We start from the raw sequence: 13,797 nt of genomic DNA, 5'->3' as shown, positions 1-13,797 counted from the left end.
AGACTATTCTACATGAAACAGAGTTAGAAACCTGTTCACCTGTTATTTGCTCAATTAAGAAAAACATCCATATTAGAATATGGATTATTGCCTGATGTGGTGGCACATGTCTTTAATCCAGAGGCAGAGGCAGGGTGGATCTCTGTGAGTTCAAGGCTGGTTTACATAGTGAGTTACAGGATAGCCAGAGCTACATAGTGAGATTCTGTCTTAAAAAACAAATAAACAAACAAAGAATGTGGATGTTATTTTTAACATCTATGATACACAAAATAATACTATGTGCACATTTTTTTCTATAAGTATGACATTCTAACAAGTTCTGCATATGAGGGGGCACAGACTTAGACTGGATAGATGTCACATTTTGATGGACTTCACTCTTAAAATTGTCTATTGCATTTTTAGTGTACAAAATGCATATTCTTATGACAGATATTTCTAAATTTGGGCAAAGTATCCCAGATAGATTTGCAAAGTTCTGTGTGCCTCAAGTTGGAGCCAAGTGGCTTCACCGTGAAGAACATGGATGACTTCTATGAACAGCCGCTGTCCTCTGAGGGAATGGAGTCTGTGTCCAGGGCTCTGTGATGTTAAAACATCTCAGAAACATCTAACATAAACATTTTCCAGTAAGACTAAAGGAAACGCTAAACTCTGCATGAGTGTTCACCTGCAGGTTTGTATGTGCACCATGTGTGTTTCATGCTCCCAGGGGCTTGAAAAAGGCCCTGGATGCCCTGGAAGTGGACTTACAGATGGTTGTGAGCCACCATGTGGGTACTGGGAACTGAACCCAGGTCCTCTGAAAGATGAGCTGGTGCTTGAGCCATCTCTCCAGCCCCAGGATCTTGGTTTAAAACCAACTTTATATTTATTTAGGTTTATTTCTTGATTATCAAGCCAGGATTATCTGTTGAACAGTTTCCATGGCCACTTATTTTTATATTTCAAAAAACAATCCTAATTTATTTTGTAGGGAGGATATTTTATTATATTAGAGTTAATTTTTTTCTTGAATTTTTTGGTTTTTTTGTTTGTTTGTTTGTTTGTTTTGGGGGAAAAAAAGTCTGTCCTGCAAGGAAGCATGACAAATAATTTCTGATCCTTGCTCAGCACAGCTGCCCGGCACTGTTTGAAATTCAGAGGCTTTCAGGAACGAGCACGCACCCACTCCTCTGCTCTGCTCTCTTCTCAGGTGCCTCCCATCCTCCTGGATAAACAGTTCTCGGAATTCACTCCAGACATCACACCTATCATCTTGGCCGCACATACAAATAATTATGAGATAATCAAACTTTTGGTCCAGAAAGGTGTCTCGGTGCCGAGACCCCACGAGGTCCGCTGTAACTGTGTCGAGTGTGTCTCCAGCTCAGATGTGGACAGCCTCAGGCACTCACGGTCCAGGCTCAACATCTACAAGGCGTTGGCCAGTCCCTCGCTCATCGCCCTGTCAAGCGAAGACCCTTTTCTCACCGCCTTTCAGCTAAGCTGGGAGCTGCAGGAACTGAGCAAGGTGGAGAATGAATTCAAGTCGGAATATGAGGAGCTGTCGAGACAATGCAAACAATTTGCTAAGGACCTCCTAGATCAGACACGGAGTTCCAGAGAGCTGGAGATCATTCTTAATTACCGTGATGACAATAGTCTGATCGAAGAACAGAGCGGCAATGATCTTGCGAGGCTAAAATTAGCCATTAAGTACCGTCAAAAAGAGGTGAGTGTTGCCAGACACGGTCCACCAACGAGATAGAATCTCATCCCTGACAAGCCAGCGCTACTCCCAAGTAGTGTTACATTTAACAGCGTTTTAATTCTCTTGTAAGCAGGTGGCATTTCATGTTGGCCAGATTTATAATTATCTCCACACTGGAGAATAGTGGTAAGTGGCTCAATAATTGGAAGTTGCTTCTGGCACCTGTGGAAAGACACGTGCGCTCACTTGGAATAAGATGGAAAGCTAACAAATTTTGGATTTTCCCAAACCCGGGGAGAATTTTGACTTTGCCATTGACAAGTCTTGTCAATCTAGACTCTTGATGGTCGCTTACGGGGTTTGTTGAATTTTCTCATTTACTTAATAAAATTGATTTTATACTGTTCATATATATACATATATACATACATATATATGTATATATGAAAATATATATACATATATACATACATATATATGTATATATATGAAAATATATACATATATACATACATATATATGTATATATATATGAAATATTTTCCTTATAGTTTCATAGGAGGAATAACACATGGGGGTGTGGACTATTAATTAGTTATAAACTATTATACTTGAATGTATTATTAGGAATTAATATAAGAAGAGTGTTTTGTTTTTCTGTTTTCTTGCCTTCATGATCTGTCAGGTATAGGAGGCTAAAGACTCAGTGATGGGTACTAACTTTCCAAAGGAATTTTGGCAGATTTTGGTGTTTCCAATGAAGAAATCTAAACCACTCACATCTGTACCCTAGACCCTTCACATCTGTTCCTAGACCACTCATATCTGTACATCTGTACCTAGATCCCTAACATCTGCACCTAGACCCCTCACATCTGCACCTAGACCCCTCACATCTGTACCTATACTCCTCAATCTGCACCTGGACCCCTAACATCTGCACCTAGATCCCTCACATCTGCACCTGGACTACTCACATCTGCACCTGGACTACTCACATCTGCACCTGGACCCCTCACATCTGCACCTAGACCCCTCACATCTGCACCTAGACCACTCACATCTGCACCTGGACCCATCACATCTGCACCTAGACCCCTCACATCTGCACCTAGACCCCTCACATCTGCACCTAGACCACTCACATCTGCACCTGGACCCCTCGCATCTGCACCTGGACCCCTCGCATCTGCACCTAGATCCCTCACATCTGCACCCAGACCGCTCACATCTGCACCTGGACCCCTCGCATCCGCACCTAGACTACTCACATCTGCACCTGGACCCCTTGCATCTGCACCTAGACCCCTCACATCTGCACCTAGACTACTCACATCTGTACTTAGACCACACACATCTGCACCTAGACCACTCACACCTGTCTCAGTCATACTTTCTGTTGGCATGCAGTTCTCAAGATTTTTTTAACTCTCCATAAAATATTGGTTTTCTTTCACTCTTGAATGAAAATAATTATCTATTCCTAAACAAAATGTAGGAAAACTACATAATATGGAAGTGAAAGATGGAGGAAAAGATACTATTCAATCTTATTTTAGTTTTATTAAGATTTATTTTTATTTAATGCATATACATGTTTGCTTGAATATATGTGAACCATATGCATGCTGAACCTGCAGAGGCCTGAAAGCAGAGTCAAAGCCCCCAGAAGCTAGTTGTGAGCCGCCATGGACCATGTGGGTGCTGAGAACTGAACATTCTACAAAAGGAGCCAGCGTTCTTAACTGCTGAGCAGTCGCTCCAGCCCTGAATTGACTCCGTTTTAAAATGCCCAGTTGATTTTATGCTGGGCATTGTCTGTTTTGTATCAGCCCCGAAACTTTCCTATTGCTATTTGCTAGATGTTTCAGGTTCAGGATACCTGAAACTGTTTGCTTGAGTTTTGACTATTGTCTGGTTCTCACGGCTCCTGAGACTTACCAAAGCCATCCATCCCCACCCCGCCCCCCGTGAGAGAGATGAGAGGAGCCGTTCTGCTCATTCCCTCTGACTGGAAAGCCACTCTCTGTTCTGACTTGAGTCTTGGGGTGTTTATGTTTAAGAATTAAGGGTCTATGTCTAAATAATAATAAACTCAATAGTAACAATCGACTAAAGCAATTTTAATGTGCTGCAGTCCAACGAAGTGATGAGAAATTTACATGATTTTGAAAGTTCTTAGTACCACTGCGAAATCTGGAGCTCCACTGTGCACATGGTAACTTGTGGCATGGGGTGAGGGGACAATGGGAATCATATTTCTGGTCAGGTCTCAAAGATCCCTTGTTCGCACTGCTCATGATTCCCTTCCTTTGGTTTATTTAGGAGGGGTTGTTATAGGACTGACTTATGACTGTCAAGGTCATCTGTGCAGTTTTTCCCTTTATACTATTAGTGTCATAAAATCATCCAAATGTTCACATCACAAAACAAAAGCCAAAGAGGCAGTCTGCTTGGCTCCCATGCTCATCTTAGCAGCCTCAAATCAGTTCACATTTATTTATCATCATCATCATCATCATCACCACTATCATTATCACCATCATCATCACCACCATCATCATCATCACCATCATCATCACCACCATCATCATCATCATCACCATCATCATCACCACTATCATCATCATCACCATCATCATCATCACCACCACCACCACCACCATCATCATCATCATCATCATTTTCCTACACTGATCTTGGCCCTTCTGTTTTTACTTTGCCTTTGGCCCCAGTGACTTTTTGAAAGCCCAGGAAGGAACACCTTTTGATAAATAAACTACTTTACAGTATCCTCATGACAGGATGCCTTTAGTGAGACTTAATCCTTTAGGCTACTGAATTCTCGTTTAAAAAAAAAAATGTCCAAGACAAGTATCTTAATGTGAATTTCTTACACACATCTGCTTGTGCATGTTGGCTTACAACTCAGTTTCATGCGGCTTAATCATTCATCCATTTCTTCATTTATTAAACCTTTTGAATGCATTTTACATAAATTCCAGGCAGAGTCAAAGGCGCTGGTCCTGGTGGTGACACAGCTCAGCTCTTCCACACACCTTCTACTAAATTAAGAGAGACAGTAAGCAAATTGTTTACTTAATATCTGTTTCTTTAACTCGGATCTTTGACTACTTCATGACTTCACAAAGTGAACTCACCTTCAAAGTCTGAGGAACAAAAGTCACAGTTTGAGTCCCTTGTTAGGCATGCCACCATCAAGGTGACTGATCATTCCCAACATCCTTCCTAGATTCCCGTGTTACTCTGCTAATGTACAGCTGTGATCTTGGAGGTAATGGGAGCCGTAAGTACACCAAGATGAAAGACAGGCCAAATAGAGCCTATAATAAGAATATAAGAATTAGTAATGGCCTTTCAGATGAATGTTTCTGAAAAATAGCACATTTCCATTTTCTCCTTTCATCTCTAGATATTTCAGTGCAGAAGGAGAACGACAATAATGTTTATATGGTAGTTTATGAAATCCTTCATTTGGTCTCGAGGAGCAGATTTTTCTCAGACTGTTTGTGAGAGGCAGAGTGACATTGTTTGCCTGATAGCAGTATAAAAATATCCATAATAAAACATTAGTCTAGTGTATACCCTTTAAAATCAGAAATTGGATTTGATGAAACATAATTCTAGATTATCCAGAAGGTATTGCCTTCAAAATATTTGATTTTAAAATTCTGAGCAAGACCACATGTCTTAAATACACCTCTGCTTTGGTGGAATGCCTTGCCTTCGATGTTTTTCTTATAGGTTTTCCTTGGTTTAGCCTAAACAAACTTGAGGTCGGCCTCAGGTCTATGTTTCATTACTTCCCACTAATCTTCGGGCTGGCTAAGTCCTTATTTATTCTCACAGCCCACTCCCCAAGGAATGCATTCTCTCTCTGGGGTGAACATCCTAACTGTATACAAAGGAGTGGGTTTCATTTCAAGATTGTCATTACATTGAATGTTAATCTAAGATATCAATTTAAAACCTTTCAAGGAGTTAATGTATTGATGATTAGATGAGGAATCTATTACTGTAAAAACATAGCTTGCTCCCCCAAAAACACCCTTATTATGTACATCCGACATTACATTGTGTTCCTGAATCCCCTTCTCCTTTAGGCTACATTAGGAGTACTCCTATCTTGCTCACCATGTTCAACTGCCTCTGTAGCAGCTCAAAAACATAGACAACTGAGTGAGGTGAAAAACCTCTCAGATCTGCAGAGTTCTGAGCATGTTTTCTTGTATATTTGTTTGTTTTGCCTGATTAAACGGCAGTGTTTACAGGAACCTCATGGACAGTCATCATACGAATGCATGCATTGTCTTAGTTTACTTACTATTGGCTTGATAAAACCTTGACCAAAAGCAGCATGGGGAGGAAAGGACTCATTTCATCTCACACTTCCAAGTGATAGCACATCACTGAGGAAAGTCAGGACAGGAGCTTCAAGGCAGGAACTAAAGTAGAGATCGTGGAGTGGGGGGCTGCTTGCTGGCTTGCCCAGCTTGCCTTTTGATATATATGCCCGCCAAGATCATCTGCCCAATTGATTGAGATCCCCAACATCAATAATTAATCAAGAAAATTCCCATCTGACTTGCCCAACGCCAGTCTTATCAAGGCATTTTCTTAGCTGAGAGTCTCTCTTCCTTGATAGCTCTAGCCTGTGTCAACTAGGCAAGAAGTAAGCAACATATACCTTAATATCATTTATGCTGGATTGAAGGTTTGTTCAAATGCTTTTCTAGATATCAAGCATCTGGATATCTCTTATCTTGCATGTCAGGAATCTGTCCATTTCTGTGAATTAAACTAAAGATGTCAGAGGCATAGAACCGTGCCTTTTCAAAACAAACATTACCTTGCACCGTTATGGGTAACTTTACTGCAGTAGTTGCTATACACGAATCTTAAAACAAACAAGCAGTGGGAGCTATTTGAGTTTTATTTTATCCTATTAGATAAATTTCCCATTACAGAGAATTAAATGGTGTCAAGTGTCATTAAATGTTGAGCTCTGGGTGCAAATCCAGATCCTAATGGCAAAACATATTTCTCCTGTTTGCTTATTATATGTGTCGAACAATAATCCTTTTGGTCTCCCTCAGCTGTGACACAGAGAGGGCTAGAAACCAGCATCCGCATCCCAGTGCTGCTCAGAATGAACAGCCTCACAGTGCTGGAGCAAAGTCAGAACCATAGACTCCATAGCCAGACTGACTCCTCCCATGTGGTAGGTAGGAGAGAGGGGCGTGGCTGGAGACGTGTCTTAGGAAGCTTGTCACTTACTCCCTGGCATGATCTTTGTGGTTGTAGAATTCGTGAAGGTTAAAATTATTTCTATGCTGTCACTCCTGTTCATAACATCCCTGAATATGTGTGGAGACCTTGACAGCCCAAATCTTACTTAGGTTCAGCCACACTTCATTCACAACATTGTGAAGAACTAATTTAGCCAGCGAGTACCCTAGATGTTGAATGACAGGAAGCAGAGAAATGCATCCTACTGAGGGAAAACATCTTCGTGACTGCAAACTCAGCTGAACAATAATTACTGCAGACTGAACGGCAGGCACACCTATGTTTAATTTACCTTTTCCTTGACAGAAGCTTACCGGCATCAGAGTGGTGTGGAACTTAACCTTTGGAATAACCCGACTCGTGGTCTTGTGAGTTAATAAGATTGGTAAAGAGAGAAGGGGGAAAACCCTGCTGCGGGATATTTGATTGCACTGCAACACTCCGAGACTATTAATAAAGTTAACCTTGAATCGGGTAGGCAGAGTCAGTGATGAGTTGACCAGAATCAGCCATAAAGATTTTGGAGGATCCAGGATACGATAGAGGGACACAGGAAGTAATAGGGAGGGGCTTGGAAGGATTTGCTGGCCCTTTTGATCTGGGAAGCCTGAAACCAAGGTCAGTTGGTCATTCCTCTTCTACTTTCTTGCTCTATCAGGATTTTACCCCAATATCTGACTTCTGAGGTTTATTAATAATAGAACAATTTAGGTAAATGCGTCAGAAACCAAGTTTTAATCAGATCACCCTGTTTGTTAATTCCTCAGTTTCCCCTTCATCTAGCCTTTATTAAAATGTATGAGAAAATGTGAAGATTCGTATCAGTTAGACGAGTCCACTGTGTGGGAACTGAGCTGATCCCAGCCCTTAAGGGCTCCTTTGCATCCCAGAGTTATAACTTCATATTTCTGGATTATTCAAACTTTCATGATCAAGGAATAATATTGATTTTAAAGGAAATATCAGGGACCAAGAACCAAAGTCTCTAGCCCTAAGACCACCCATGGCGAGTGTATCTGCAGACACGTGGTGATGACCCTGATACACAGAGGACAGAGCAGAAAGCACCCAGAATTTGGAATAAGACCTTCACTTATCATTTTATAAACTACTTACTGCTAATGATAGTTTCATCCAAACTATGAATGAATGAATGAACTTATTAAAAATAAACCCCAAATGCCACTATATTCTATAACAAAAATCTACCTCACCGAGATTCCTCAAAAGGTCACCATGTACTTTTGATAGGTGGTGGAGGACATTACCACCTCTGTGTCTTTCTGTGTTTCCATCTTCCTATTTATCTATCATCTGTCTATCTATCTATCTTCTATTCAATATACCTCTATCTATCTATCTATCTATCATCTCTATCTATCTATCTATCTATCTCCATCTATCTATCTATCTATCTATCTCCATCTATCTCTCTATCTCTCTATCTATCTATCTATCTACCTATCTATCATCTATCCATCATCCATCTATACCTTACCTTGAGGAAGTGTCACTATCTAATGTTACTCCCAAAATAAAGTCATAGAGAAATCAGTGATCACCTCACTTCTGGCAATTTTCTAAGGGTGGTTGGTGGCTTGGTGAGCGACGGTCCTTTCCCCTGAGTGTGAATAACGAAGTAGACTAGGCAGGTGTTAGGATGTCAGTTCACAAAACCACACTAACTCATAGAAAATGTGTGGAAGGGATCAGCCATCTAGCTGCCCGTTCTCTGCTGCTGCTCTGTCGTGGATGCTCCTGGACCGAATTCCAGGGCCCGGCTTCCTTGCTCCGTGTGTTTGCACAGACCTTCTGTTGCTATGGATCTCAGACTCCCAGATGCGTTCCCTCAGCTTCTTTCTGAGCATCACACATTTGCACATCTCTGTGCCTGCCACCGAGTCATGGAGGAAGCAAATGCCTGTTCAGGGATTGTCAGGCAGCCGACAGACTATGACAGGTCATTAGGCATTTAATTTAACACTAGATTTTTAGAGCTTGGAACTCAGTCCCTGCGGGTTTCTTTGAAGCTAATTAAATGACAGTCACCACTTTCTCCTAATTCTTATCTGAATATAATTACTTCTTTTTATTCCTTCCGCATTGAATTTGTGATTGTGTGTATCTACAATACTCTATAAATGTTGATTCAGTCTTTTCAACTGCACCCATTAAGAAATCACAATTCCACAACCCCCAAAAGCAGAAAGCAGCAAACCTTATCTTTAAATTAGAAACAGTAGTTGGCTTATATTTAATATCGCTTCAGATAAATAGGAAAATGATTAAAGATTTATTTCCAAAGAGGTATATGTGTGTAAGAGTTTTCCATGGCAAACTCTAGGCTGATGACGAGGATCTTGAAAACTTGCATTGTGCGTTGGATGCCTGCTCTTGCTCCTTGGATGAATGGTGAATTGCTTTCATGTGTAACCTGATACTTCTGGCTTCAGGATGATTGACAAGCAAGAGCTCTCAGGTGGTTCGCATTCTGGAGATACATTCGTCTCCTCTGTCAGTGGTTGTGAACCACGCAGCCATTTTCACACACATGTGCACACTGAGATTTCAGTATTATTTCCCCAGAGTCTGTGTTTAGTGACGTGTGTTTCCATTGTCACTCATCACTAAGTGGAATTAAGGACTTACTTTTTTTCATATGAACTTATCATATTCTGGGCCCCCTGGAAAAGAAGAAAATAGGGGTTTCCTTTAGCAATTACTAAAACACAAATACAAATCCTAATGAATTCTCTGTGGTTCGAACACCTGAGTTTCCTCCCAGGTCGAGCAGGAGAGAATGTTTTCATATTATCCCTTTCCCTCATTCCCCTTTGATTGCACTAGGAGAGTTCGTTCTAAATAGAAGTTATTTAACGTTGTAATTATTGGTAGCCCAGCTCCCCGGTAAAAGTCCCTAGGACTGATAATGCCCGTGTGATAATTTTGTTCCTTGTCATTCTGACACCAAGCTCCAAAGCTGTTGTTCACAGATGGCTCTTAGGAGGCACACCAGGGTGACATGCTTTTGTTGTTTGTATGATGCCCTTTCTTTGTCAGCTCTGGGGAACAATCAGGACAGCGTATGTCCTTTGCAGCAGAAGTCAGGGGACCCGACCTGCCTCCACTCAGGTGCTAGCTAGCTCCTGTGTGTTTGCAAAAGCCTGCTTTTCATTGCCTGCAGCATTAGTTCAATGTTGAATGCTGGATACTGTTGTCATTCTCCATGGCTTTCTCAGTTCACAGTGATTTCCCCAGTTAGATCTTGGGACACCTACCCTGGAGCCTCTTTTGCAGGCCCCCCTGAAGTGAAGCTGGGAAGCATGTCAGTAGCTGCCGTGGCAGAGAACTCAGTGGAAAAGGAAGCATGTAGAGCTCCGGCCAGGAACTACTGGAGAGTCAAGGGATGATTCCTGTCTTCCTGTGCACACATTTCATGACACTTAAAGTGTCCACCCTGTGCCAAAGTCCAGGAACAGAAAAACAAGCTAGTAGGCACTGGGCCAAGCTTGAGTTTCTTCCAGAACTTTCCTAGAATCTTGAGTCTTATTCTCACTAAAATAATATGATGATGTGTCCTGAGGATACCACCTTGGAGCCCAGGAAAAATGGTTCCTAAATTTGCCTAGAGCTTTTATGGGAAGCTTCCAGAAGAAGCCTCCATTGCCATTCTGTGGGAAAGACAGTAGAAGGGACACTGAAGAGGAAGCACCCTTCAGCTCTGTGTGGGGGACACCTTCAAGGGGGTCCATTCCATTCTCACTCTTACCTCATGGCCTCCCAAAATCTTTACAGTGTGTGGTCCAGTTTGTCTAGTCCATTGGCAAGGCTGTGCATCCATCACCAAAGACTGCATCTCCAGGCTCTCTCCTCCCTAGCTGGTTGTCAGTGATCTCTGCATGACGTCACCCAGTTCTTCACCCTTCTCCGCAGCTCTTCCAAGCTCACCTTTGCTCCTGGGTTGTTGCTCAGTCATTTTTGTGACAGTCCTGTGGAGCAGAGACAGCCCTATTCAGATTTCTGCTCCACAAGATTGTGCGCTACTGTGGATTTTGTCTGACGGCACTGAATTTTGGAGCCCAGGTATTTAAGCCCCGCTTTTCCTCTCGGGAGCTAGTTTTGTAACTCCTCCTCCATTTCAGGAGTTAGAGCCCTGCCGATATTTTACTATAAATGTTCTTCAGGTCTGTACTCCTCATGAAAATGTGGACCCCATGATGACCAAAACTAGAAGTTTGATGTGGTTTTATTTAAAAAATTGCAATATCCCTGATACTACTATGAGCTCACAAACATTTTCGGGGTGATTCTTTTCTTTCTTCAAGTCAAAATTTATTTTTATGATGCCTGTTGACAGTCACTGCAAGCATTTTATCACTGGACCGCTGGAGAAAAGACAGCAGAGTGTGTGTGTCATTTTCTTGACTGTCCCCTCTGTCTACAACACTGGTAGATCTGGGCATAGGTGACAGCAACAGTGGATGGTTCCCACGGATTTGGGGTCAGGCGCTACATAAACACTGATTAAGCAAATATATGGAAATATAGTTATTTTATGCTAGTGTAAATTCTAATAATGAACAAATCAGGTAGCTACTACATATAAGATTAAGTAATATAAATCATATTTGTTGACACCTAGCTTTATCCATAATATAGTTTGGCTTTTATCTGTTCAGACAGATAAGCTGAGGCTGGTATTAATGGAGCATCGATCCTGTGATTAAAATTTGGAAGCCCAGGAATCTTCAAGAGCTGTTTGAATATAACAGGTGTTAGAGTCTCTTTGGTTGTGCCCCTCCCATACACTTGCCTGTCTTTACAATTCCTCTTTTTCTTGCCCTCTTTTATGTCTTCATGGAACCTCGTCACTATATATCGCTGTCCTGCATTGGGACACCTCAGGAGGCAGCGTTATCTCTATAGCTGCTTCCAGTAATAAAAAACAATCAAGATCCAGATTGTATAGAGCGCTGGTGACTCTACAGACTGAGGGTTTAGTGAGGCCAGCTACTTTGGAGCATATGGGCATGGACATAAAAACAATCAGAGGCCCGTTGTCCATGGATTTTAAAGAAGGAGGAGGTTGAAGAGAGGTACCAATCATAATAAGTAATTGATTTTTAAATGCTGGTGTTTAAATGCTTATAAATGTGGTATTTTGGTATGCAGGCATTTGAGACTGAAAATCTGCCATGTATATTATTGTCCTTTACCCCAAATATTTTTTCACTTAAGAAAAAGTGAGCAAAATGTTTTTGAAATTAAAAATCACTTTACTGTAAATAATTTGCAGTTAGATTAACATAACCACCCAAACAAACACTTCTGTGCATCTCTATGAACTCGAACATAGTCAGAATCTATCAGAGTCTATATAAAACAAACTAACCACTCAAGCAAGCTCTTTTGTATATCTCCATGAACTCAAACATAGTCAGAATCTATCAGAATCTGTATCAAACAAACTAGTTCTAACGCAGCTAACCTTTCTTTGCTAACTCAAGCCTTCTGAACAGATGGCAGCCTTACCCCCCGCCCTCCACAGTCCTGTTCCGTAGTCACATTCATAGTGATTTGGCTTATCAACATGTGATGGAATGATGGCAGAATCTGTCCTGAAAAATGCCAACACCTCAATCCTGCTCACCCAGACCTCAGCTCCCATGGCCTTTCTGCCTTATGTAGCCATGTGCTTTTTCTCATCAAGCTTTGATTAAAGTGTCCAATAATCACTGCAGATCAAAGGTGAGGACACCAGCAGGAAGAAAGTCTCTGGAACTGGGACTCTGAGACTCATTTATGAAAACACTATATTTTTACATCTTAGAGACATCTTTGTTTCCTTTCTATGGCCTTAAAAGCAATAAAGTTCAATAATAGATTACGTTTGTTTAAAGTGATTCTATGTGTGTACAAATGGTTAAGATACCATGTAACAAAAAGGGTTGGCTTTTCCAATAGAGGCTGGAGAGAAGGCTCAGTGCTTAAGAACACTGGCTAATTTCCCTGAGGACTCAGGTTTGATTCCCAGCACCCACATGGCAACTCCCAGCCAGCTGTTCCAGGGGGTCTGATAGGGAAAGTTTGACGGTCCTGGAGATGGCTTCCAGCCTTCGTCAGCCATAAGCAACTGCCCCCTATATTGGCACTGTGTAAACCAAGAACGTGCAGGCTGTGTTTTCAGTCATGAGAAACTGCCCTCCATCTGTCTCTTGGCAAGCTCCATGTTTAGTCTGTGGAGTGGAGAGAGGCACTTCTTCGTTTGGGAGACTCTCCTAGTGGGCCATTCTTCAAAATCTTCCAAATACTCACAATAAATATTTTGCCAGGCAGCGGCCAGCAGCTTTTTACATTGCCCTGTGTATCTCTTTGTACTTCTCTGACAAGCTCATGTGTTTATAGATTAGGCCCCACCAGTGATGGAGTTCACCTGCATCTGTGCTTAATATAAAATGCCCAACCCTGAGGCTGGAGAGATGGATTAAGAGCATCTCATGGGTTAAGAGCATGTCCTGCTCCTGGAGGAAATGGGTCTGATTCCCAGCACCCACGTGGTAGCTTACAAACATCTGTAATGCTGGTTCTGGGAAATCAGAGGCTTTTTCCTGGCTCCCACGGATGCCAGGCTACACCTGGTACGCATACATGCATGAGGGCAAAAACTCAAGCACAAATAGAATAATATTTTACAAAATGCCTAATACTAATGGTTTGAAATAGAATATGTTAATAATGTATGTAAGTAAAAATTTCTTTAGTAATATGGCAAATGTATTCAAATAAAACTT

At 41.6% G+C, this 13,797-nt stretch overlaps 1 protein-coding gene across 2 annotated transcripts in view; it reads left to right on the top strand.

Moving 5' to 3' along the window:
• The window catches only part of Trpc4 (transient receptor potential cation channel subfamily C member 4), a 159,062-nt gene that overhangs the window by 64,272 nt on the left and 80,993 nt on the right, over positions 1-13,797 (top strand). For both annotated transcript variants that reach the window (XM_041659214.1, XM_041659213.1), the window contains exon 3: positions 1,199-1,717. In XM_041659214.1, coding sequence (XP_041515148.1) covers positions 1,199-1,717 — 519 coding nt within the window. The remainder of the gene's footprint in view (positions 1-1,198; positions 1,718-13,797) is intronic.

The sequence above is a fragment of the Microtus oregoni genome, unplaced genomic scaffold (assembly GCF_018167655.1).
Source record: "Microtus oregoni isolate MIOR12 unplaced genomic scaffold, Mior012 000010F_ref0000083, whole genome shotgun sequence".
Taxonomy (NCBI): domain Eukaryota; kingdom Metazoa; phylum Chordata; class Mammalia; order Rodentia; family Cricetidae; genus Microtus; species Microtus oregoni.
Note: the sequence above shows the minus strand (reverse complement) of the source record. Positions and strands in the feature narration are given on the sequence as shown.